This window comes from Aulonocara sp. 'chitande type north' Nkhata Bay, linkage group LG20 (genome assembly GCF_057382095.1).
Source record: "Aulonocara sp. 'chitande type north' Nkhata Bay isolate Kocher_YH1m ecotype deep benthic linkage group LG20, A_spYH_male_GT1.1, whole genome shotgun sequence".
In the NCBI taxonomy this organism is placed as follows: Eukaryota; Metazoa; Chordata; class Actinopteri; order Cichliformes; family Cichlidae; genus Aulonocara; species Aulonocara sp. 'chitande type north' Nkhata Bay.
The window spans coordinates 32,613,928-32,639,256 of record NC_141363.1 but is presented as its reverse complement, the minus strand read 5'-3'; the positions used below and the strand labels follow the sequence as shown (position 1 = coordinate 32,639,256).

The following is a 25,329-nucleotide window of genomic DNA, read 5'->3' as shown; positions in this document are numbered from 1 at the left end:
AATCCCCCATATACACTACTCTGAATCAAGGCAGCACTGTATGGGAAGATTGTGAGGTTTTATTTATTTCAGCTCATACAAACATCATACCCATTGTTTTCTGGCAAAAAAAAAAAACTATTTTAACTACAGATTTGTGTAGACAATAAATTAATCTCAAACTGTAACCATTCACTGTATTTGCCACTACTCTCTTAATTTCAGTTACAAGTGATTATAAAGGACAAAAAGACATATGCAAAGGCAGGCATTATATGTTTATTTTGAAGAAATGTAAGTAAAAAAACAAACAAACAAACAAAAAAAAAAAAGTGGCGTTTTCTTCCAGAGAAATAAGGACAAAAATGCACAACTGTTTTTTGTATTTGGATGACACCTTAAACAGTCTGAGATACAGGTAGTGTAAATACAGAAATTAAATAACAATTGACTAAAACCCAAACATATTATTGAAAACCCTACTTGTGTCAAACAAGCAGATCCTGTGACAAACCCTAATTTCTACTATGGTACGAACAAATCCTACACAAACTAATAGTGTTACAGAAGTACTTTTGACACAAAGAAAGTCTTGGATCAAGAGGCTGTTGTGTTCCTGCACATAATAATCATCTGACAACTGTGGGAAAATAATCAACCTGTAGAAAGTTAGAATCCATGATTACAAGATATTGAGCATCCATGCTACAGAGAAGTACACTACCGAAAGAAAAAAATAATAATAAAAATCAATCATTCCGCACGGCGCAATGATAGTCTTGTGAGTAAATTAAAGTATAAAGTCAGGATAGTGTATGCAATGACTTAAAAATTGCAGAATATTAATAACAAATGTATAGATTTTCACAGGCAGTTAAATGACCAAAATTAGACTTTACAATACCCCCATCTCAGTCAGTGTGGACAAATAGTTTACGCTAACAAAAGAGAATTTGACAAGAGGAAAAATTTAACTTAACCGAAACGTCACTGCAGAAAAAGACAAAACTTTTCTCATTTTTTCCTCAATCAAAACTTTTGCAGCACACACCATGACATCACCTTGATTCAAAACAGACAAAATACTTAACAGTAAAAGCTAAACACAACTGAAGTGACAGCTTGGCATCAGGCAGCAGTGATGGAATGTTGATGCCTACTTATAAAAGGACACCCATATTGCATGTGCATGAAAATCTAAAGCAATGGAGAAATCCTTTGTTGTTCTTACTGTTGGGGGAAAAAAAAAAAAAAAAAAAAGCCCCCACCTGATCGAATTAGCTGATTTTTTTTATTAATGTGTTTGATGAAGCCATAAAAGTAGTTATCTTCAAAGTTTGAGCAAATTCACTGTTCAGTTCAATACTTGGTTCAATATTTTTTCCATACAAAAAAAATGTTCATGCTTTTTTAATTTGTCATTTATTAAAATTATAAATATATATTTTAACTCAAAAGTACAGTTTTTAAATTTAATGTTGCTGAAACAACAAAGGGATAAAATAATAAATTGATCTGATCGAGAAATCACTCATCTTTGGAAAAGAGACTTTATTACAGAGAAATGGCTCTTTCCAAAATAAAAGCTATACTATACACTTCTTCTGGGGTATACTCTCAGCAGCATATTAAACATATCAGGTCCCCATAAGGAGAATCATGTGCTAACGGCTGTCTAAATGACGCGGGTAAAGTTTGTAGCATGCGTGCTTGTTGTTTTTGTCTGCTTCCACTTGTCTTTGCACTAGGATGATGTCGGAGTAAATGTGCAGTCATATTCGTTGTGTTCCCGCTAGTGCTGTCAGCGTTAATCTGAAATGACGTTAACACCACAACACGGCAAATCTCTGTTAACGAGCTACCGCGGATCGCCCCGTGCGTGGGGCTAGACGGCGTCAACACATTAACGAGCAAACTGCGCTAACGCAGTAGTTCCCACCAATGTAATTGAGCATTGCACGGCACATCCAACATACTGTTTTACTTTTGTCCATGATGCGCTTACCTTCAGGGTCATACTTCACATGAAAACCAAAATAGTTCCAAACGCCAGATCTGAATGAGGGTGGGGGAGGTTAAATTTGCCATGTTGCAAGGAGCTTAGCATCGGTCTTGCTACCTTGCGCTGCGCTCAGTGGATCTGCGCTCGACAGTGCAGCCTGAGCGGAGTAGTCGAACGCAGATCCACTGAGCTCTCAACACAGACAGCATCCTCAGAAGAAAAGTTGATAAAATAAATTAAAAATTTTGTATTGTTCATACATATGCATACTGAACCGAAAGCACTGTATCGAACGGTTCAACCATAAGTTACATTTTAAGGTGACCCAAACAATGACGACTACAAAATTAAGGGAAAAAAATATCACAGCTAGAAGATCAGCCTAGTATCAAATGTACGAAATAACCAATTACTCTAGATTTTTTTAAAGCTTGTTTCAGTTACTCTATATCACAAATTAAAAAGTGCAAAAAATTTGAATGCACCATTTAGTTTCCTGTAACTTTCTATGGCTTTATTAAGCATACTGTAGTTACTGTAGAAAAAAATAAATGTGCTTACTGTGAGGAGGTGAGGGGTGGGAGGCACTAATGAACTTTACATGGAATGAACCATTTAAAAAAAAAAAAAAAAAGGGAACAACAAAAAGAAACACATTAAAGTCAAAGATCTGTTGTCACTGCATTTTGCCAAAAGTCAACATGAAACTATCAACATGTGAAGAATAAATAAAGTCACTGGTAATAAAAAGCTACAGAAAGTCAGATTTAGCTGTATTCAGTCTTGTGTAAAGCCGCAGTGTTCAGCTCCACAGAATTAACAAACAAAAAAATAAAATATAAAAAAAAAAAGCAATGCAGCCTATTTAACTGTATTCATACAACCTTGCCAGAGGCTGTGACTTGTAGATGGATGCTAGGATATACATCTACATATACTAATGAAAACCGGATACAAAAAAATATATTGAGTACAACTGTACCAGCAGTGAGTATTTCTAAAATGTTACAGATAAAAAATAAATTCTGAGTAAATATATAGTATAGAATAAGGATTGTAATAGAACCCAGCTATTTAAAACATGCTGTCTAGTTAGATATCTACTGTGATATTAGTTTATTAAGTAATCGCCCACAGTGAGTGTATAGACAGGAAACTATAATTATTCAACAGTGGATACGTCCAGTTCACCATCATAAAGAAGACTGATTAGGCTAGTGTCTTCACAAAGCGGGGGACCAGAGCCTTAATTGCATTATCACAATCACAAATGTATTCGTGAACACATCAGTTCCAACTGAAACAGGTAACCTGCTACCTTAAACGGTCAGAAATGTAATAGTGCAAATGAGACCTGGTTGTCCTTTTCAAGTAATATAAATTCAAAAGCAGTGTGATTTAGATGAAAATAAAGAGTAAATCCATGGCTTATATGTTGATTGGAAAGGCAGGAAACTCTTTGGCTATCAAGGCAGGTGAAAGGCAGGTAAAACAGAGCATGAACTCTGAACAACTGACCACTGTGAATCTCATTTTCATTTCAAAATAAAATCTGTGATTGTTTCCACAACTAACACTGTCAACCCAACTATTCAATATTAAGATTCTCTTCTATTATAAGAGAGATTTAATGATTTCAGATTACAAATCTGAGCTAACAGAAGGTTGACCCTTGAGGTCCACAAGCGAACAGCCGGTGTGAGCACCATATGTCTTACTCTGTTCTTGGTTAAGGGAAGTTGATTCTTGGCAAGAAATGAGAGCGAGCGATCTCTACTCTCATTTGCACATACTTAAGTGATTATAATGTTTACTCCCCTCTGATTCACGGATCAGCGTCTGGAGTTTGATGGCCCCCACCCCTGGCCTTGATTTGGAGCCAGGCATCTCCCAGTGCCTTGGCAAAATGGTCATCCACTGAACCCGTTATGGACACTGAGTTAGACACAGACTCTGCTTCTTTGTAGTTCTCTCCAAGACTTCGACGAAAGTGCTCCTCAATCACAGGATCGCATACTAAATTGGATGGAATAACATCACGTGGAGGAAGAAGACCAAAAAGAAATTGTTATTTCCATGCATCTAAACTGAAAACTGAATAAATACCTTTTGATTTCTCAGTTCAATAAAAAATTAAAAAATTTAAAAAATTAAAAAAAAATCAGCTTTGGAGATGCTCTCTTATCAAAGTCTAGGAAAAACACAGCTGGGTATTTTGAAAAATAGCTTTGATTGCAAATTTGATGCAAAGTGCAGAACATATAATAGCTTGAGTGCATGAAAGTTAGTTTTTAGATTTATTTTTTTTTAACCATTTCATTTTGTTACACTATTTGGTACATTTACAATAGATCAAATACAGATTCAGATACAATTTGTTTGATTCACTACAGTTTTTCCTAGGTATGTGTCATTTTCAGAGGTTGCCTTTATGATTCAGTTTAGACTTAAACTAAATCAGAAATCTTAAAACAATCTAGTGCAATATACTGGTGTAATTCATTTTAGGATAAGCTTTTGTTGTGTGCAACCATTGCAATAAACTAGTTTGCATAACAGTGAGTCAAAAACTCAAACTACATCTGATTAGGGCTGCATGATAACTCAAGAATTTTCAAACTGGCCAATGTACAACCACATATTACTTTTATGTTTGGAAAGAGACTGAGAACACATACACAAAGGACAGAGACACCAACTTGTGGCAGCAATTGCTCTTAATTATTGACAAAGTTGGATTTTAACGTTGATAAATTGGTTAAATTAGCAAAATAAAAATATGTAACTTGGATATATTTTTGTGCAACCACCCAGCACTGTTGAAATTAAAACTCCACAGGTCTTTTAGATCTTTTTTTTTTTGTCATACTTTAGCAAATCAGTACATGGAAAGACAAATATATTAGTTTGTTAGTGCAAGTATCTTAAAAGACTTACCATTAGCCATTCTCGGATCAGTAGGTGGGCTAGTAGTGCAACCATTCATGTGGCAGTGAGAGAGGTTGCAGTTGCGGTTGCTCGCAGGGGCACAGGTAATAACCGAGGGACGATTCTGTATAAGAAAAGGAGGAAGAAAAAAAAAAAAAAAAAAAGATTCATTACTGACCCACATTACTGGTTAAATGTTTGTTTGTTTTTTAATCCATCTGTGATCAACCATAAAGTATTTACACAGTACTTCCAACCATCTTGCAAAGGCAGATATATATATATTATACACACACACACACACACACACACACACACACACACACACACACACACACACACACACACATATAAGTGGTCCGCAGGTGCGCAATCGCTGTCAAAATAAAAGACGCGCACCAGATAAGAAGTTGCAACGCACGTTTGCGTACATAAGATTTTCTGGAGGAGGATAGACCTTTGTTTAGAACTCTTAAAGATGTCGAAGAAGCAAGCTCCTTTAAGCAATTACTTTGGTGTTCCTCCACCTCCAAAGAAATGTCAGAAGGAGTCCGAAAAGAAGTGTGGATTCTCCGAAAAGTGGTTGCAGGCGGTGAGCTGGCTTCAAACAAATGATGAACGCACAGAGATGTGGTGCAGAATATGCTGTGAAAATCCCACTCTAGCGGACAAAAACAGTGCCTTTAATATGTACACAAACGCACGTTGCAACTTCTTATCTGGTGCACGTCTTTTATTTTGACAGCGAATGCGCAGCTGCGGACCACTTATGTGCACCCCAAATCTGCAAGACAACTCTAGTAACAGGACAACAGGAAACATGGCCAACACACTGTGAACACAGTCTTTATTCTGTCATCTGTGTTAATCGTGGCATTAAATCTCTGCTGGCCATCACATGTAGCAACCTTTACCTTTATACATATCTGTTATTTTGATCTCCTTACACTGACTTAAATACATAAGCCAAAATATATAAAGATATTAAAAATAAACTGATATGTTGTCTTTACAGGCAGATAAGAAACATTTTCTTTGTTCATCCTCTTAGTGAAATTCATATTTTTATTTGTTCTCACATTAGCTCGTAGTTGTGTTTTTCTTTACTGTTGACTGTAATAAACCATAGAGGTTTAAATAGGTCAGTATTTAAACAGTTTCTCAAAACTGATTTTGCCAGCCTTACAATACACCCTTACAATTGTTGTTTTGCACACAGTAAATGCATTTCAGTACATGTTTTATCCATCCACTGGTCATATCTCACTGAACAACAAGAAAGGTGAAAAAAATTAAATGTGTGCAACCTTTTTAAAAAACAACAACAACAACAACAAAAAAACCATCACAATGCTCTCTTTATGTGCTACAAGTTGACGTACCTGCTGTCGCTCTACAGTTCCACTTATGACAGACCTCTCTGTTCCCCTAACTCCAATGTCATGGCTGCTTTTGGTCAGAGGTATCGGCTGGTCTACAGCATAGCCAGCAATGGAGGCATACAGATGGTTCCCATGGAGACCATTAGAGGAGGAAATAACGTGCTCCACAGGACTGTGGCTGAGGCTCCAGTGCTCACTACGGTTGTCTCCAGCAGAGGGACGCCCCCTTGATAAAGACAGTTAAAATAAAATGTACTAGCAGCTTCGTGGACAACTTTTGTTTTAATTGTTGTGCAGAGGGGATGTTTTTTTTAAGCAGACACAGATGAAGTACAGGAAGGGGTTTTCATTTGTAATGTGCAGCTTTATAATTATTATTATTGTAGACTTTTCTTAAGATTATATACAGCTTCATTTTAAGATTTGTTTATATCAGTGAACTACTTTGTGTCAAGTCTTGATGCATGCTCAATCAACCAGGTAAGGAAGTATGTCCAGACCAACAGAATCAACTTTTTGGGGTTCTCTGTGTCACACTTTACCATCAAACTTTAAGAGGCTGATCATTAAAGTCATGGTCAGATTTATTTTTTTCCTTTCAGCCTGTATTGTGAATAACATCAGACTGAATGTTTTTACCCATATTGGATAAAATAAATACATTTCACAGCCAGAACACACTGAAACACTGAGTGCTGTATTTATTAAATAAATAAATAAATAATACCATATGCTGGCTTCGAGACTTAAATGAAACCAAACGAAAAAAGGAGATGAATACAAGGTTGTTAGGGCTTCTTAATAATTTTATATTTTTGTATGACAATCAGAAAAGTATCACGGGGACCCTGTTTGTAATGCATGACTCTTGTCACATGATGTATTACATTTATAACTCATATATTGCACTGCATACAATTTATTCAATCCAACAAATATAAAAAGCCAATACAGCAATAATTTCAAGACCCACACAAAATCATAATAATTTTTTAAAGGCACTTACAGCTGGGTGGCAAACAATCTGCTCATTTTGGTCATGTGGTCTTCATCACAGTGGAATCGGTCTTCCATTTGTTCTTCGCCATATTTTCGTTTGCTTGGGCAGTGAGGAGGAGGCCCACTTATATTGGACATAGTGGCAGAAAGGGAGGGCATCTTGGACTCATCTGTGGGAAAGAGTTCAGTAGTAGAAATAACTTAATTAAATTAATTTAGACTAAAAGGAAGTTTCCAGAATAAAATACACAATAAACACAGTAAACTATAAGGACTCTGTGTATTCCATCAATTCATTTTAAACTGACTTTTTGAGACTGCACTGGTAGGTGATCAAGAGTTTCATAAATATACCAAGTAATACAATTTGGCCAGATTTTAATAAACCATGAGCTACAAAAAGCAAAGTAGAAACCAGTTTGACTAAGTACATCTTGCATAATGTTAAAACAATGTAAATAACGTATAATAAAGTTGACAATATTACATAATCTGGGGCTATTGCACAAAGGAGAACACTTGATACATATAGTTATAATGGAGAAGTACTTTGGGTTTTGGTGAATTAAAAAAAATAATACCAGATTTATTGGGGGACCGGAGATCATAAATTAAGTAAATGGCAACTAAATTATAATTTACATTTATTTTTTTGAATTCCTATTATAAAACGACTCTGACTTTGTTTCATGTATGGAAGTGCAATTTGTTTGGGAAGTAAACTTTGATCAAAAAAGCCAATAGAGCAATACACAAGCAGTTAAAAATCACCCACTCATCTAAGCCCAAAGGAAACTGTGTGTAGAAACATGATAGAGCACATTTTTGAGCAAAATTTCCTGATTTCTTTAGATGTTTGACTAAGCAGTGGCACAAATGAGTGTTACACAACCTGAAGCTTAATCACTGCTACATCATATGAAGCAGCATTGTAGTGTATGCTGTTATAGCTTGGGAATGTCTACAAATTTCAAATGAATGTTATTATTATTCAATGCCAACTTGTTAAATACAGGCTATAAAAATCGTATTTTAAAGTTGCGATGTTATTAAACAAAACAGTCGTTGTTCTCCGCACCAACAAGTTGTTAAACATGTCGTCAGTCTCGACGCTAGAGTCAGGATAGTCAAAAGGGTAACGCAAATCACAACACAGGGGTATCTGGCGCTGAATTTAGGGAAACCACAACGTGTTGCGTTTTATAAATGAACTCAGGAACTATAGGACCAAAAGAAAGAAAAAAGACAAACTTACCTTCGTAGTGCAGTCTCCCAATGTTATTGTTCATCTTGTCCAGGAACTGAGAGTTTATCATGTCCATTCTAGCATTTACACGAACAGGCTACTTGCTAACATTAACGTTAGCAAGCTATCCTAAAGGAGATAGAAATGTTGTCATGTTTTTAAAAATGGCATACGTTTACACGCCAGTTAATGGTAATCCCAAAAGACATTAGTCTTTATTTTGTTCCACGACAGGCACTTCATGACACTGAAGACTACAGGCTTTAGTGCGGCTAGCTAAACACGTAGCATACGCTGAGCTAGTTGCTACTAGCCGTTCATCAGTGCGAGCTTTAAATTAAACTACGAAGTTTATAAACGCTTATATTGAAGAGGTTGTTATTAAAATACAATGTTATACATGTATTGTGACCAGCGGTCTGCTTAGTTGCTGAAGCCAAAATACAAGACAGCGAACTTTGTCTACTTTACTCACGACACAAACTTACGTTAGCCAAGTCGCTAACTTTTCAATGCGCTAGGTCAATGGTTTTCGTTTTAACTAGCAAAAACCTAAAAACTACAAGTTAGTATCTACTTAGTTCCAGGTTAGGTTCAATAGTCTACATCCAACAAACTGAATTCCAAAAAATGGGTATTCCTATTCTTCCATGATACTTACTTCTTCGACAAAAATTAGCTTTACGGCAACACCATAGTTAGCGGAGTCTGCCTACGTACTCTGCCTTCTTCACGCACTTTCACACAGCAGCAGTCCTCAGACAACAAAAGAGCTGAGCGGCCCTAGCGGAGAGATACGAGGCGAACCGGGGCTTTTTGAAGCATATTTAAAAGGTACTTTTATACGGTATGAACACTTTGATATTAACCATTAACAAATTATCCTATCATCCTAAAAGTAACATTGTTTTTCAAGTTTATCAAGCTACGCAGCCTATGAAGATGCCCAAATGAAATGGGTTTAACGTGAAACACAATAGGCTACTTGATTTTTTTTTTTTTTTAATGACACTACTGACCATATAGATAATGTTTTTGATATGTGAAGAAAGTAAACATACAAAGAGCTGCTTTCTCTGAACTGCTGTTGATTTTACACGAATCATTATGAGGAGTTTCCAGTGATTTTCACTGCAGTGAGTTTAGTTTCCTGCAGTCTGACTGCAGCACAGCACATTGAGGACAGACTGAGGGCACAATGCCCTGGCCCTGCTGGAGCGTCTCATCCACAGACATCTGACTAGAATGGCTGGGTTTCAGACTTAAGCAAAGCTGAGGTTGGTTTTGTTGCTCAATACACTGATACTACCACATGGTGTCACAATAGCACACATGTTTAATAGTCATTGCAAGGTACACCATCTTTTAGCAATATTATTTTCAGATTATTCTTATTATTTATTTCAGCCAATAGATTCTCTACCGATTCTACACACACACACACACACACACACACACACACACACACTGTAGGTGCAAAATTACTAGCATATAGCAACAATCAGCTTTACCAATAGCATCATTCTAGCTTTTGATTAAAACCATGGACAACAACCCCAGTCAGCGATCGAGAGAATGGTCACATTTATCTAAGCTCATGTATAAACTCATATTATCTTCCTCAACTACGCTGCCACAACCCCAAAAACAAAATTCACCCTTGTTAAAGTGACATAAAGATAACTGTAATGTCTGCCAGCATGCAACAAAACAGTCTGTTAATCACAAATCTTTACACCATATCAACTGATAAACTGGACTAGCAAAAGCTTTGAGAGGGGAGAATTGGGCTCAAGTGATCTTGGTATTCCACCCCCCCCCACCCCATATATGCAAGATGCACAGCTACAAGTATTCATGCATAGTACATTCATAAAGAAATAGCAGCTAGTAACAGTTGTAAACATGCCAAAGCAGGATACAAACACAAGAGACATTTTCTCTCAGTACAGAAGTGGATCAATGAATTCACCACACACAATATCTCCGTGTCCATGCTTGTTGGCTGTGAGCACACAATATCTTCAATACAGTTCCATTTGTTTAACAGTTTTCAGTAAGGTCATGTATTAAAGCTGCACAAGTTGATAAATGACATCTTTTTAGTTGCAGAAACATGAGGGGTGCTCCCCAAAGTCTGACCTGCATAAGCCCATCTATTCAGTGTACTCCTTAGTCTCGCTAGTTACTACAGTTGCTGCAGAAGCACTAAATTATTTAAACTCAGGAAATAAAGTGAGCCCACACTAGCTTGTTAGTGAAATGAGCTTTAACTTTAAATTTTATGAATTAGTATAACTTGTAGTTGAAGTGTGTCAGTAGGATTCAGCTGACGGGGCACAGTTAGTAGAGGGCAGGCCTGGACCCTGCTCAAATCTAAAGTCCTAGAGGTATACTTATCCCGCTGTCTTCTCTCCTTCCTCTTTTAAGCACCATTTATTTGCTTTGGCTCGCTAAACATAATCCAAATTGCTGCTAACAACTAGTCCTACAGAGTCAGTAAAAGATATATAGTAGCTGACTGTCAACAGGTTTACAGGCATTTTGCACAAATGACAGAGATCAGGGTCAGAAAATACTAATATCATATTTCCCAGAATTTCCCTTAATCAGTGAAATGTAAAATGAATGAATAAATAGTTGTAGACCTGAAATTCAATTCATAAGGTAAATTTATATTCCATAGAATTAATTATATAAATTATTATTATTATTATTATTATTATTGTGTCACGTTGCCAAGCAACAGAGGAATTTTCTCCAATTTCAGATTTTTAGTATTAGAGGAAATCTTCAAATTCTGTAAAAATATTTATAAAGCATAAAACTAATTCCATGTAAAAATTTAGCAATTTGAAATGTCATAAACAACATATAAAATATACACGGTATGTGCAAGTATCTCATAATATCTAAAAAAGTATTGTATTAATATTTTACCATGTTATTAACCGTTAAAATGCAGGACTGAAGTGGGGCTGTAAGATTTCTAGTTAACAAGTCATGCCATGATGAATGAAGTCATATAGTAATATTAGCCCTTCATTAGAAAATATACTCAAACTGCGATATAAAGATTCAATGTCCTGACTTGCAATTTTTTTATGTGTGCCTATGTTTGAATTTATCTTTTTACACTTTAACAACCTTTTACCACTGCACATCACAAGTTATTGATTTATTGAATTGTTTAAAAAATCCAGTCTTTTGTTTTGTCTTATATAATTAATAAGTGCTTTACAGAAATTACTGTGTTTTTAGTGAACCTTGTGATAATTAGTGCTAAGAATATTGCATGCAGTGTTTTTATGCTCTCATAAGCATCAAACGTTTATATAAAATATAATGAACACAATGAATTGTGCCACCCGTAATGGAGACATGTTAGCCAAGTGAGTTTGTAATGTTTTTAAATTAAACAACTATTGTAGTAAATTATAATAAGGAAAATTATTACATAGAGAGAGATTCATTAAACAATTAAGACAGAGAGTTTTAGTGCATGAATTTGTTTCTCAAGGGACGGCTGATGACGCTTCTTCTCATTCACCAGTCCTAACAGCCATTTTAGATTTCATGGCTGCATTCTATAAGCAGGGAAAACAGCACCCAGACAGAGGGCAGGGTGAACCTGAGTAACAAGGGGAGTAGGAGTAAGGGGAGGGTGATGTAGTACACAGTACACCTTTTTTCACTGGAAACCCCTCTATTTTTCATGCTCTGGTTCAAAAAAGGATGACGTCTCTAAGGCAGTAGAAAATGGGGGAGGGGTAGAAAAGGCAGGCATGCCGGGGGGAGAGAGAGGAGAGAGTGGAGGGCGATAGCAGGAAGGAGAGGCACAGCCAGAGCATCATTTGCAATGCTTGAGGAAAGCACGGGGTAAAGTGATTGGCTATGGGAAAGTGTAGCGTCACTGCCAGTGAGGGGGAGCTTCGAGGATGCTCCACTGAGCTGAGAGGGAATACATTTGTTGGGAGTTTGCACTGAGAGCTCAGCCATTATCAGCTGTACCACTGAGAACAGGGGCTTCTCGGCAGAATACTTTTCCACACCCAGTGCTTGTTGACTCTTCTTCTTGCTCCTCTGCAGCCATGAATTATTTGCGTCGGCGTCTCTCAGACAGCACGTTCATCTCCAACCTGCCCAATGGCTACATGACAGACCTTCAGAGGCCCGATCCTGCTCAGCCTCCTCCACCTGCCTCCAACACCCCTGCCAAGTCTCCGACATCTGGGCCAACACCTCCAGCCACTTCCCCTGCTCCAGAGAGGAAACCCCAGCCAGTTCAGTCGACAGGAGCGGGTTTCTTCAGTTCCATTACCAACGTTGTTAAGCAGACAGCTGCCTCTGCAGGGCTAGTGGAGCAGACCCAAGTCACGACACCTAAGAAGTTTAAAATTCTCCTGGTCATTGATGAACCACAACAGGAGTGGTAAGAGAAAATGCTGCTCTTATATCATTCGTGTTGTGTCATTCAGATGCTGCTGTAGGCATTGTTTCTATGTTTCAGCCATATAGCTGTTAGGTAATGGTTAAAGAACTGCTGAAACAACATCTCTATCAAGCACCCTGCAGAGATGAATGGGGAGTGCTGCTGTGGTTTGATGTTACACCATGCCAGTGTTCAGAATAATACACTCAGGCAGCCAAAACTTAATCAAAAACAATCCACTGATTCTCAGCAGTAATGCCATTATCCCAAGATGGAGGACTTTAAATGTCCTTTGTTTGCTCTTTTTTGTAAGAAATGCAAATGCTTTGTTTAATCGTTTTATTTAGTTTTGCATCTGTCTGTACAAAAAGCTGATTAATTAATTAAAAATGGTGAAATACTGCACTGGAATGTGATTTTTCACCATTTTTTAAAAAAGGAATGGTATTCCACAGGTTGTGCAGCATTGAGAACTGCATGTTATTTCTAATACTGCAGTGCTTCCCCTCAATCAATGGGGTTTCCCCCTGCTCACTGATGGAAGATCACATGGCATGACAAGAAATTAAACCTATGGTGCATAGGGTTCTCTTAGTTGTGAGTCCAACCTTAAAATGTATAACATAGTTATGTTTCTCAACCCTTAACCTCAATAACCTTAAGGCATTAAGCAGTTGTACTGGCAGCCGTGTCCTAGGGGATCTTAGTCAGAGGTAGCTTAAAGCAAGCATCTTTGTCAGTCGACTGCTTGAAGGACTTAAAATGTTCTAAATGAGTGTATGCATGGATTTATATGGAAATTACTTTGCGTGTTGTCAAACAATAGAATATATTTGATTAACTCTCTCACCACATGACAAACATTTATTTACGCTGGTGGCATGTTTTTCACTGCAGCATATCCAGTCATTTTCAGTTACCACCTAGACATAGAAAGCATAGAACTGTAACTTAACTCTTTAATGCCTTTGATGCCTTTTTAACTGTATACCACAGAGTATACAGTGGTATACAGTTAAAAAGAATGAAAAGAATCAGCTTGCTTCACTTTTAAACATATACACATAAGATATCTTGCAGTTACATGTATTTTCAGCAATGTGAAATTTGTTTATTTACATTGCTGAAAATACATGTTTATTCATTTTCATAGACTACACCTTATTCCAAGGTGTAGTCTATTATTCCCCCAAATCAGCTGGGATAGGCTTCAGCCCCCCAGTGTATCTAAAGTGGATAAGCAGTTAAGCAGTTAGCTGGATGGATGAAAACACCAATAGTTGAAGGAATATAGTAATAGGTAGACAGCATGGTAAAATTTGTCAACACATCATGTCTCAGAAGGTTAATATGTTACCGTTGTTCTATATCATGTATCAACCTTAGCTAAATGCCACTGTGTGTGTGTTTATTTGTGCAGGACTGGCCATTAATGGATTAGAAACCCTGATCGTTGTTGTTAATAAGATGAGACCCTCGTTAGCAGGATGGATGCCAGCTTTTATATTCACTTGTTCTATATTTCTTATGAGAGGAAAGGAAGATCAAATATTGCTCTGCATATCTGGCACAGAAACAAGATATAGTAAATTCAACTAAAGTTTTGCCCTTCATCAAAGACCCTTCTTATAAATAATGTAGGTTGAGTCGGTTGAGCTGATAGGATGTGGCATTATTTTTACTGTCAGTATACAACAGGAGCTGATATGTAGAAACTCCTGTGTAAAAACCTTAGGTAATTATCTGCCCTGACTGTACCTATATTGCAGATAAATCCATTTTGAAGCTTGATGTGTTCATAACATGTGCAGTTTACTGTTGTTGCAATGTGCATCTAGTGCATAGCCACTTTGGACATCAGCTTTCAAAGGGCTTCCTCTTTCTTGAGCCTGCATCTATTTTTTAGGCCTGCTCAATATCACCACGAGGGAGATATTACATGTTTGACTAGGTTTTGTTTCTTTTGGACAGGTTTTATGGGACCTTTTGCCTAGTGATTTATGGTCACTATTTCAGTATAAACCAGTTTACATAGTGTAGGCTGGGATTGCTTTGTTTTGTTTAGCCTTTGTACTCATTCTGTTAGAGCATAGAAACCCTAACCGAGAACGATTCGGTGAAAAAAAGTTTCAGAATAGATGTTTTTATATTAATACATGTTTTGTTTTCCTTTGCCATGTTGGCACAGTGTACGTTTTTGCTTTGTATTGCTTACATGCTCACTGTGTGGCAGGATGTCCAGACTTTTGTCTGCACACTGCTGCAAATGTAAGGAAGATTAATGAGAACCTGCTGGCCCAGGACACAATTGAAATCAAGAGAGGTCTCCGGGCTAATTGCATCTGTGAGAAGGCTCAACCATTAAATTCTGTTTACTTTCTAAAACATTTAATTATTTTTCACTTCTGAATGTTTCTGTAACATATCTAATTGCCTGTAACTTATATGTTTTATTATTAGATATCTCATGTCTTTTATGTACCCAGAGCTGGGCAAAGATGAAATCACAGTAAGCGTAGAATGACACGAAATCTAGAATATAGAGAAAACAGAAGATATTAGTATAGACATTCTATTCTCTTCATTATACAACAAGCTAAGCAGAATACTTACAGTGTGTCGTGAAATCTGGGTGTTTACCAGGGTCAGAGCGCAGACTGATGCTTTTTGTTATTCAGCCAGTGTTTGACTTGTTAGATGAGGCTGTCAGTCATGAAGAGTTGTTTATTTTGTTCCAGGATGGCTGTGCTATAATTTGCTTTTACAGGACAGGAGGAGCAGATGGCTCACTGTCTTACTTATCAGACTAATGGCTGAGATGCCTTGGTTCCTTGCACACACTATATAATGTAGCTCAGTTTCAGAAACAGCATTTCTTTAATTGAATTGCTCAATGTTAAAAATTACCCAAAAAATAATTAGTCTACTGCTTCATCTGATATCAGAAGAAGATGCTGTGAGCTTAATCTAGTTCAGACATTGCCAATATGTGAAAGTGAATGTTACGCAAGCAAAGTAATAAGACATTAACATTCAGCAAGGATTCTGGCTTACCAAGCCCTCAGTGACTCATCTGAAAAAATGTCTTTCATAGCAATCTTTAATTTGGCAAATGTTTTACAGCATTTAGCCAAAACCAGCATCCCCTTAAACCTTAGATGATCCTGAGGACATTGTGTGCCATTCCATTTTATATTTTTATGCTATTTTGGCTGTGCTGAATGAATATAGCTCATGTTCGACAGAGGATATTAATTTTTTTAATGTTAGAATGTTAGAATTCTTGTCTTGGTTCCTTAAATGAGCAGCTGTGCTGCAGCCATAGTTATAGGTATGAGCATTAGTGCAGGAACAGTCATTTTGGAGCTACTAAAGTGATAAGTGTGTGTCACTATTGATGTTGGATAAGGGTTTATGTGTGGTGCAATACAAATAATAATCAAACTCTCGTTGAATTAAATGAATTATTGTAGTTTTTTGTGGAGCTATGTAAACATATTGGCCTTTAAAGGGTTAAAATAAAAAGAATTATAATTAATTTTTCCTATTTATATTTCAGATTGAAGTAGTTTTAAAAGCGTTATCACTGAAAACAAAACATTAATTTCTTATTTGTTTTTTAACCTCATGTTTAATTCAAGTCAAAAGAACCCCTGTTGATTCTTACAAATCAATGATCCATGTAAACATCTACTGTCATGCTTCCTCGTTTCAAACCAAGCAGGTGTGAAGCCAGCAGTCAAATCCAAAGGAAGAAATAAATATAGTTTTATATAAAAATAAAGTTATTGGTTTTTGGACGAAAGCTAAACTTGACACCAGAGAATCTGTTTGCTGCGAGCTGACAGCCACATTCTAATGCATATTAATGCAGTGCATTGAAAGATCACTTCTTTAAATGTGTGGCTTCGGTGGCCTTTTCAGTGTGCTGAGCTGAGACGTTCTTTGCACAGTGAATAACCATGAATCAATCACATAACCACACCTCTTCTATACAGTCATTCCTTATGCTAAAAAATATTATTATTATAAATATTAATTTAAAAAAAGCTTATTTGTACAAAATAAAACTTATCGTGCATGATGTACTTGATTTCAGGGATCATGTTTTGGAAATAATATCTTTTTTGTGTAGGTTGGCAGAGAGCATTCATTGCAGTGCAAAGCAGGCTCTTCATTTTCCTAAATATTAGAGCGGTGATTCATATTTTAATGCTTGTTTTCTTCAGCAGCCAAGTAGATCCCAATGCTCTAATTACATTTTGAATGAATTATTCAGCTTTTCCTCCCTGTGTGACAGGAGGGTGATGCAAATGAAAAGGAAGCCCAAGTAGGAAGTGAAAAACATGTTTGCAAAATATACTTACATCATGCGTCATAATGTCACATTGTCTACAAATTTTCTTTGAATATAGCTATAATAATTTATGTAGCACACTTGCACTGTAGTAGCTGGTGGTTAGATTTAGTATGAACTTGAACCTGTGGAAATTCAAACCAAAATTCGAGCTTAACAATGGCAGCTTGAGGGAAGGATCTTTATTTGTGCTCTCCCTAGTATTGATTTGTCCCAGTAGTATCTGTGGCCACAGCTTATCTTGTCTGGGCCATCCCCTGTATATCAGTAAGAGACACAGAAATAATAGGCGCAAAATCGCTGTGAGGCTTTGGCAGTTTTCATCCATGTGTAGTTTTTGGTCACTGATCCACCTTAATCGCAAAACCCCGTGATAAGACTTCCTCTTCAACAGTGATCCAGGTGACGAAAAATGTGGGGTGTCACATTTATTTTTAAGAGCTGAATTACAAGTCTGAAAGGTGCAACCATTTTTGGGAATCTTTGAATTCAGTGAATGTTGCCTCATTGCATCATCCGTGTTATCCCCCGTAGGCACTACTGTTACTGCCAGATTGAGGGGGAAAGGTGTTGGAAATCTGCAGTTAGAAAACCACAAAGTGACATGTCTGGATTGTAATACTTCATGCACTTCACACATTTGCACATATTGAGCAGTGATTTATGATCCATATTTTGTGTTATATTTGTTGCAAAGTAAAAACTAATATGATCATTATACTCAGAGGTGCAGTCAGTTGAATCTATTTTGGAAATCTCTGTAATCCTGTTGTTGTATTTGTGATTACATTAAAAGTTAATGCTTTCTTTTTACCCAGGGCCAAATTATTCCGCGGAAAGAAAATACTTGGGGATTATGACATCAAAGTGGAACAGGTACAATTCATCAGCCAAATTAAATCCATTGCAAGTACGCTTTGAGTGCAGAGTATGCGAGTTCATAAGTTTAAATGCACTGTTCTCTTTTCTAACGATCAACTCCCTAGGCTGAATTCAACGAGATCAATGTCATAGCTCATGCAAATGGAACCTGCGATGTTAACATGCAGGTTCTGAGAAATGGTACCAAGGTTGTCAGGTAAGACACATGCAAACACACACAGAGAAGATTCAATGTAAAGTGCTGTTTATGTAGCACTTTTCTAGTTTTACTCAAAGTACTTTAGACTGCAAGTCACATCTAACCATACAGTCATGCAGCCCTTTACTTTGCACACTTCTTATCTACTTCACATCCCATAGTTCATCTTCACCAGTTAATCTAACAAAATGAGTCACTTTCGCTTTCTTTTTTTAAATCAATATATATACACTAACAGTCCCTACCTGATTTATCTACATTGTTATCAACACTTTAAACAGCCTGTCATTTTTATGGTGAGTTCTCGCCACATCTATGCTGTAATTCTACTTTTTAGGTCATTCAAGCCAGACTTTGTCCTCATTCGTCAACATGCCTTCAGTATGACCCAGAATGAAGATTTTCGCAACCTGATCATTGGCCTGCAGTATGGTGGTGTGCCAAGCATCAATACCCTCGAGTCCATCTACAACCTGTGTGACAAGCCGTGGGCGGTATGCAATCAGCAGTCAGGCAGTGGTTTACTTAGAACAATAGTAGCAGGCAGATGGATGAAAACACTGATCTTTTCTGAATGCCCTGGTTCTGGATTGCATTTCATATTGTTTAAAAAATTCTGTGAAACAATTTCCAACTTTTGTATGTTTGTCGGTTATTTCTTTATGTGTGTTTATCTTTATGCATGTGCAGTTTGCCCAGCTTATCAACACCTGCAGAAAGTTAGGTCCTGAGAAGTTCCCTCTGATCGAACAGACTTTTTACCCAAACTACAAGGAGATGGTGAGAACCATGTCATCTCCCCCATTTTTACTGCACAAATTGAAATGTAAGAAGTAACTCAAATTATAACTTGTTACTTTAGGTAAGCATGCCATCGTTTCCTGTTGTTGTGAAAATTGGACACGCCCACTCTGGTATTGGAAAGGTATACAGGTTGTTCCTGTTGCAATAATATGAAAGTATGCAGACTGTGGATATACTCTTCATTAAAACAACTATCTTTTTTCAATATTTTACTATTTTCTGTCTAATCATTTTGTGCACAGGTGAAGGTGGACAACCACAGTAAGTTCCAGGACATAGCTAGTGTTGTGGCTCTTACCCAGACCTACACCACCACAGAGCCTCTCATTGACTCCAAGTACGATATCAGAATCCAGAAGATTGGCACCGACTACAAAGCTTACATGTATGTAGAACACTTTTGTTGCTTGGCATTACAAATAAAACAGAAGATAGGCTGACATTGCTTTAATTTGTGCAATTTACCCATATCAGGAGAACTTCCATATCTGGTAACTGGAAGACCAACACGGGCTCAGCTATGCTTGAACAAGTGGCCATGACTGATAGGTGAGAATGCTACAGTCAGTGTTTGATGTTTATGTAAGCATTGTGGTTATAAAGGGATAGATGGTCAGCAACAATGCTCATGTAGGCTGTGGTGTTTAAATGGTATTCACTTGGTACTAAAGGCCTTTAATTAAATAAATAAAGGTATGAAGAAAAGGATCTCTGAATGTACACCACATCAAACCTTCAAGCACCAGGTGTCACTCATGTCAGCTAAGAACAGGAAACTGAAGCTACACCAAAACTCCCTGATCATTGCACTGCCACCAGCCTTAATCATTAATCCAAGACAGGATGGATCCATGTTTTCAATTCTCTTCCTATATTTGGCATCAACAAAGCATTTTTGCCTAGAGTTGCTCAACTTAAATTTCAACCGGTCATCTTGGCAATGTCTGTATGCCTAAATGTATTTAGTTGGTTTCAAGTTACATATTTTTTTTGTTAGGTACAAGATGTGGGTTGACACCTGCTCAGAGATTTTCGGGGGTCTGGATATTTGTGCAGTTAAAGCTATCCATGGGAAAGATGGCAGAGACTACATCACTGAGGTAGGAATCTAGGACTGTCATGTTTAAAAGTGAACTTGTGCATTTGAAACATACTGAATATACTGTTTGACATGAATGTCACATTTTATATTAGGCCAAGCTTTTTACAAGACACTGCCCTCTGCTGTCTCTCTACTGTAACTATCTTCCACTTGTCATAGGTGGTTGGTTCTTCCATGCCGCTGGTAGGTGAACACCAGGCTGAGGATCGACAGCTCATTGCAGACATGGTGCTAGCAAAAATGAACGAGTTAGTGGAGAAAGAAGCTAATGCTCCCAAGAGACCCACCACCATACAACCATCCCAGGTACAGCAACACACAGGCACAGCAGTTAGAAGCAGTAGCATTGTGCTAGTTTTGTTTTTGTTTATGTTTTTGAATATTGTCAGTGGTGTGTACTATAAGATTAAAAAAATATTTAGCTGTTATAATTTTTCACCAATTAACTGTTGAATGAGTAAATTCCTAAAAAAAAAATTCTGTTTTTAGGGGACCGGCCAGAAGGGAGAGATTACTGGTGAACCCACCAAGAACGGTGCTGGGCGCCCGCCTCAAGGTTGTCTGCAGTACATTCTTGACTGTAATGGCGTTGCAGTGGGTCCGAAACCAGTCCAGGCCAACTGAGTAACCCAGTAGAATGGGGATATCTGAGAGTCTAGATAACAGCGATGTACCTGCTGAACACATGCACAGACGTGTGTATGCGTGTGTGCGTGTGTGGATGCTCATAGCTAGAGTCAAATTTTTTGGTGGCGTGAGCTCAGTACAGATGAGTGCTGGCCTGGACTGTGTTTTAAACTCTATGCAGTGTCAAAACGTACTGTCTACTTGTTGACCTGTTGATTTAAGTGTGCTTTTATAGGACACCTGTGTTTCAGTAGCTGTGGTTTTTCTTTGGGGCTGTTGTTGATGATGTAAAATGCAGATTGTGCCTACACTGAGTTCGGTGCTGCTCTGTGCTACTCGTTTAACCCAGCTATGGATCTTTCATTTGCCCTTCCCACCCCTTTTCTTTTTGTTTTGGTGTGTACCTTTAGATATTGTTCAAACTGTGGAAGATTGTACAGTTTGAAACTTGTGTATATCTCAATATGTAAACAGTGGGTGTGTATGGCTGTAGTAGTGATTATTTTCGTACTAATACTAATAAATAGAGTTTTTTTTTATTTGTTTTGCATGATTGATAGAAAGGCAGGTGCAAGTCAGTTATAAATGTCTGATCAAGTGGGATGTTCACGTAACATCGCTGTTACACCGCTGTATTTATCTAAGCTGTGTTCCCTGTGATTCATGCATTGTGAATGTGTCATAAGAAATGCATATTATAAGTTGTACAGGATAAAGTGTAGAGATACAGTAGAGACATACAGTATATTGCCTTTCCAAAATCTTTTTTTTCTCTTTTTCATTACTAGTTTCACTAGAAAAGAGATTATACAGAGTTTTAATAGATATTTAATCGATAATAGAATTAGTCTAAGATGTATTGATGATTTTATTATGCAGAAGGTGTGCAGGTGTCTACAGACAACTTCTATATATTTTGAACCAAAGAACATATCGGTTACTTTTAATCAGTCTTTGCACTCCAGTAACCCACAACGTAAGTACCAGTGATGAGACCGTTAATTCTGCGGCTGTCACACGGAGTGTGCAATTTAATCAGAGCTGAGCGCTCCAAGACAACAGTTATGTTTTCAAATTGCTTGTTGTAAGTCACACAGCAGTGAACTGACGCTGCATTCAAGCTGTTGTGTGGAGGCAGACATTGTTTCTGATAATGAAAAGCTGTGTAATGTATGATTTGCCCCCTCCATTCCTTACTCTCACTCTGGAGATCAGCTATCATTGTAGGTGTTGCCATGACAACAGTGCAAGTGCTCTGAGATTTAGTCTGGATTCCGGTAGTAGTACTGTGTCCCCATTACTGCCATTCAAAGATTCCTGTGAGATGTTGGAAGTTGCAATAATTTATTTATTCATTTTGACTCTTTTAGAACAATAATGTATTTTTTTTTAATCCAACCAATCATCAAATTGATACGACAAAGCTATAGCCATCCATGCATTAAATTGTGTTTAGACAAGTGGGTTGTTGGGTTTTGTTTTGTTTTTTTTACACAATCGATCGTTGTCCAGTGGCTTTTGTGTGGAAGCCATTTCGCATATCCAATACAATAAATGGTGTAACAGCTAAAAAGCAACCAAATCAACTGTAAAAAATAAATCCGCACCATTTTCCAACAATTTGTTTGTTACAACAGTATAAAACATGTTCAGCAAGTTCTGTGTGCAGTCTTTTTCTAAGTTGTATAAAGTGCCATTGTAACTGTGAGCGTGTCCTTGTAAAAGCCATGCCTGCGGCTTATTGGATGTGTTGTTCTGTTTAATAGGAAGTATGCCATGACAATGATTTTCAAAGGAAGAACATGCAGAGGTACCCCATCAGTAATAGCTGCATAGTGACGCCTTGGTCGGTGATTGTGATTATTTGGTCACTGTGTTGAGGTGGAACTTGTGTCGTCAGACCTAGTGAACTGTATGCGTTAAAGACCGTGGTACTTCTGAGGCCAGTGTTGAGCTGTTCGTATCAAGATCAGAGGACAATATATTGTAGAGGGGAAAAAATCCTCTCTGGAAATTCAACCTCTGTCACTGGCAATAAAGCTTCCTTTGCAATACATGCTTGGTCTGTGTCCTCGTATGTGTTACGATTTTATTAATTTTATTCATTATGGCAACACTGGGTAATATGACAGGCTCATCTAAATTACACAGTCTAGTAGGCAGAAGTTCAGCTGCTAAGTGCACATACTGCGATGCTTCCAATGCATGAAATTATATCTGTATTGTGAAAGAGATGGTGATAACACATCTCCTCTGCTTTGTGCCTTCATATTGTGCTGTTTGTCTTATATGTTGAGAATGTGGGATATTTTATTTGTATCAGACAAGTTAATAAATAAAACAGTAATCATGGAGAACTGGCTACTCTACATATGAACACATATGAAGCTTTCATTTATCATTTTGTCTCCATAGCTGTGATACACTTTACAATCATAATTATTATTTTCACAAACACCTGCTCTAAAGCTCATCCTCAAATGTAAAGTGTTTAAAAAAACAAAAAAAACAAAGCATAGCAGATTTTTTCAGACACTGCACCAAGAAAGTCTAAGGTAGACACTTAAGATTCAAAAACTTTTATATTTTCAGTGCACTCAAGTTCCAGGATTGAAGCCAACACTTCAGTTTCTCCATAAAAACACTTCTACCTATCTACACAGAGCTATAAAGCACCAAAACCACTAAAAAAAAAAAGAGCATGACAGTGAGGAAAACCACAATGACCTCCAAAGATGAAATAGGAATACATAGATTCTGTCATCAATGCTCACATCAGGGCTCTGGTTTTCAGTTATTCAGAGAGCAAATATACTCTTGCATGAATTCACACACAACCACACACATGCTGATTGACTCTGCACCTAAAAGGTTATGATTTTCCTGTTTTTCAGTAAATCCCAATCTCTAAGGAGTGCCTCTGGAATGAAAGAAAAAGGCTTTTTCTGCATTTTCAGTGAAGACAAAGCCCATCTGCAACTAGAGGAAGTTTATTTTCTGAAAAAAAAAAGAAGTAATTTTCAACCTGTATCATTCAACATGTTGCAAAATAAACAGAAAAGGTGCCTGGTGTTCTGAGGCCTGCCATAACAAGATATACAAAAAACGATATAAATAAAGAATGGAAAACATGAAAATGTACATTTTCAGTTTTTGCATCATCACAAAATTGCTGAAATCTCAAAAGGTTTTTTTCCCCACAGTGAATGTATTTCAAGTGTAACTATGAGGACATTTTACTTTCGATTATCTGATTGTAAAGCTAGTGTTATATTTTACCTATATACTCTAGCATCACCTGTTATCATCAATATTACAGTTATAGACATATATGTACTTTTTGCACCTTGCATTGTTGTGTCTTCTGGTGATATAAAATGACTATTACAATAATTACAAAATACTCTGCATAAAAAGTGGTTGCAGGAGAATTTTTATTTGTAACTCTGTTCATACCTTTGAGGTGTATGTGAGAAAATTTGGACAAAAATGCATCGCTTGTATTTACAGCTCAGTTGTATTAGTATTCCAGTATTTGTATCTTATTAAGCTTTCTTATGCATTAAGTAATGAGTAGTAAGGACTAGATTGTATTCTCATTCTAGTCCTGTTTTCTTATTGAAAGATTGAAATAACAGAGCATCTGCTGTCTGATTGAACACATTTAAACATTTAACTATACTTAAATAGGTTTATATCAAGTCTTCATGAACATAATATTTCATTCTTTTCACTTAATTTGTGCTGTGGTGTGTTCATTCTCTTCCTGATATGAGTGGCTGCACAGAACAGCAGTCAGCACTGATAATTTTTTCTGCCGACAGATGATCCATGAATAATTGACATGGCTGCAGAAGCCATCCTGCATTATAATAGATGCATAGCTTTGCTATGAATTCTACTGGAGTTAGATGACAATCAAGTCTGTTGTTTACTTTAGAAGATATCAATATTCACACAGCAGATTAATTTTATCTGTTTGAACAAATATTAGCTGTCTCCCACAGATAAAATATGTTCCACAGGCAGCATTTGTCAGACTTACAGATGGTCCTTTCTCCTCACTACAAGCAGACCGACCTGGCCGGTTGAAGCTTCTGAAGAACTCAAGAGGAATGAATGTGGGTTCTTGAAGCTCCAGCTTCTGTCCAGACTCCTGCCAGCTGTCTGCCAAGCTGCTGCTCAACATGAACACTTTGTGGCCTGTAGGGGCACGCTGCACTGACCATCTGGTGAAGATCACAGTGGATCACCACTAATGAAGGAACATGTAAAAGTGACCTGCAATAAACAGCAGCATCTCTGAAAGTCATTAATTGCACCCAATTCTAACATGTTATATAGATGTTTTTTGTTTTTTCCCAAAAATGTGAATAAAGGGGATAAATTT

General features: G+C 37.2%; 2 protein-coding genes across 5 annotated transcripts; one reads left to right on the top strand and one right to left on the bottom strand.

The window, feature by feature from the left end:
- Nucleotides 1-239: 239 nt before the first annotated feature.
- On the bottom strand, nt 240-9,356 carry LOC147306023 (transcription cofactor vestigial-like protein 4). 2 transcript variants are annotated; one of them, XM_086276710.1, is made up of 6 exons: nt 9,198-9,356; nt 8,546-8,665; nt 7,298-7,460; nt 6,292-6,517; nt 4,919-5,033; nt 240-3,997 (listed from the first exon to the last, which is right to left on the bottom strand). In XM_086276710.1, the coding sequence occupies exons 2-6, from the start codon at nt 8,610-8,612 to the stop codon at nt 3,807-3,809; spliced, it is 762 nt and encodes a 253-aa protein (XP_086132836.1). In that variant the 5' UTR covers nt 8,613-8,665; nt 9,198-9,356; the 3' UTR covers nt 240-3,806. The 2 variants fall into 2 exon arrangements, with proteins under 2 accessions (XP_086132836.1, XP_086132838.1); XM_086276712.1 differs by lacking the exon at nt 9,198-9,356 and adding an exon at nt 9,025-9,191.
- syn2a (synapsin IIa) lies at nt 9,239-25,329 on the top strand. 3 transcript variants are annotated; one of them, XM_086276707.1, is made up of 12 exons: nt 9,239-9,370; nt 12,626-12,968; nt 18,144-18,201; nt 18,312-18,403; nt 18,744-18,900; nt 19,097-19,186; nt 19,269-19,331; nt 19,453-19,595; nt 19,685-19,759; nt 20,208-20,310; nt 20,472-20,618; nt 20,802-22,502. In XM_086276707.1, the coding sequence occupies exons 2-12, from the start codon at nt 12,628-12,630 to the stop codon at nt 20,934-20,936; spliced, it is 1,404 nt and encodes a 467-aa protein (XP_086132833.1). In that variant the 5' UTR covers nt 9,239-9,370; nt 12,626-12,627; the 3' UTR covers nt 20,937-22,502. The 3 variants fall into 3 exon arrangements, with proteins under 3 accessions (XP_086132833.1, XP_086132834.1, XP_086132835.1); XM_086276708.1 differs by lacking the exon at nt 9,239-9,370 and adding an exon at nt 9,797-9,813; XM_086276709.1 differs by lacking the exon at nt 9,239-9,370 and adding an exon at nt 23,834-25,329 and having other exon boundaries at nt 12,346-12,968; nt 20,802-20,868.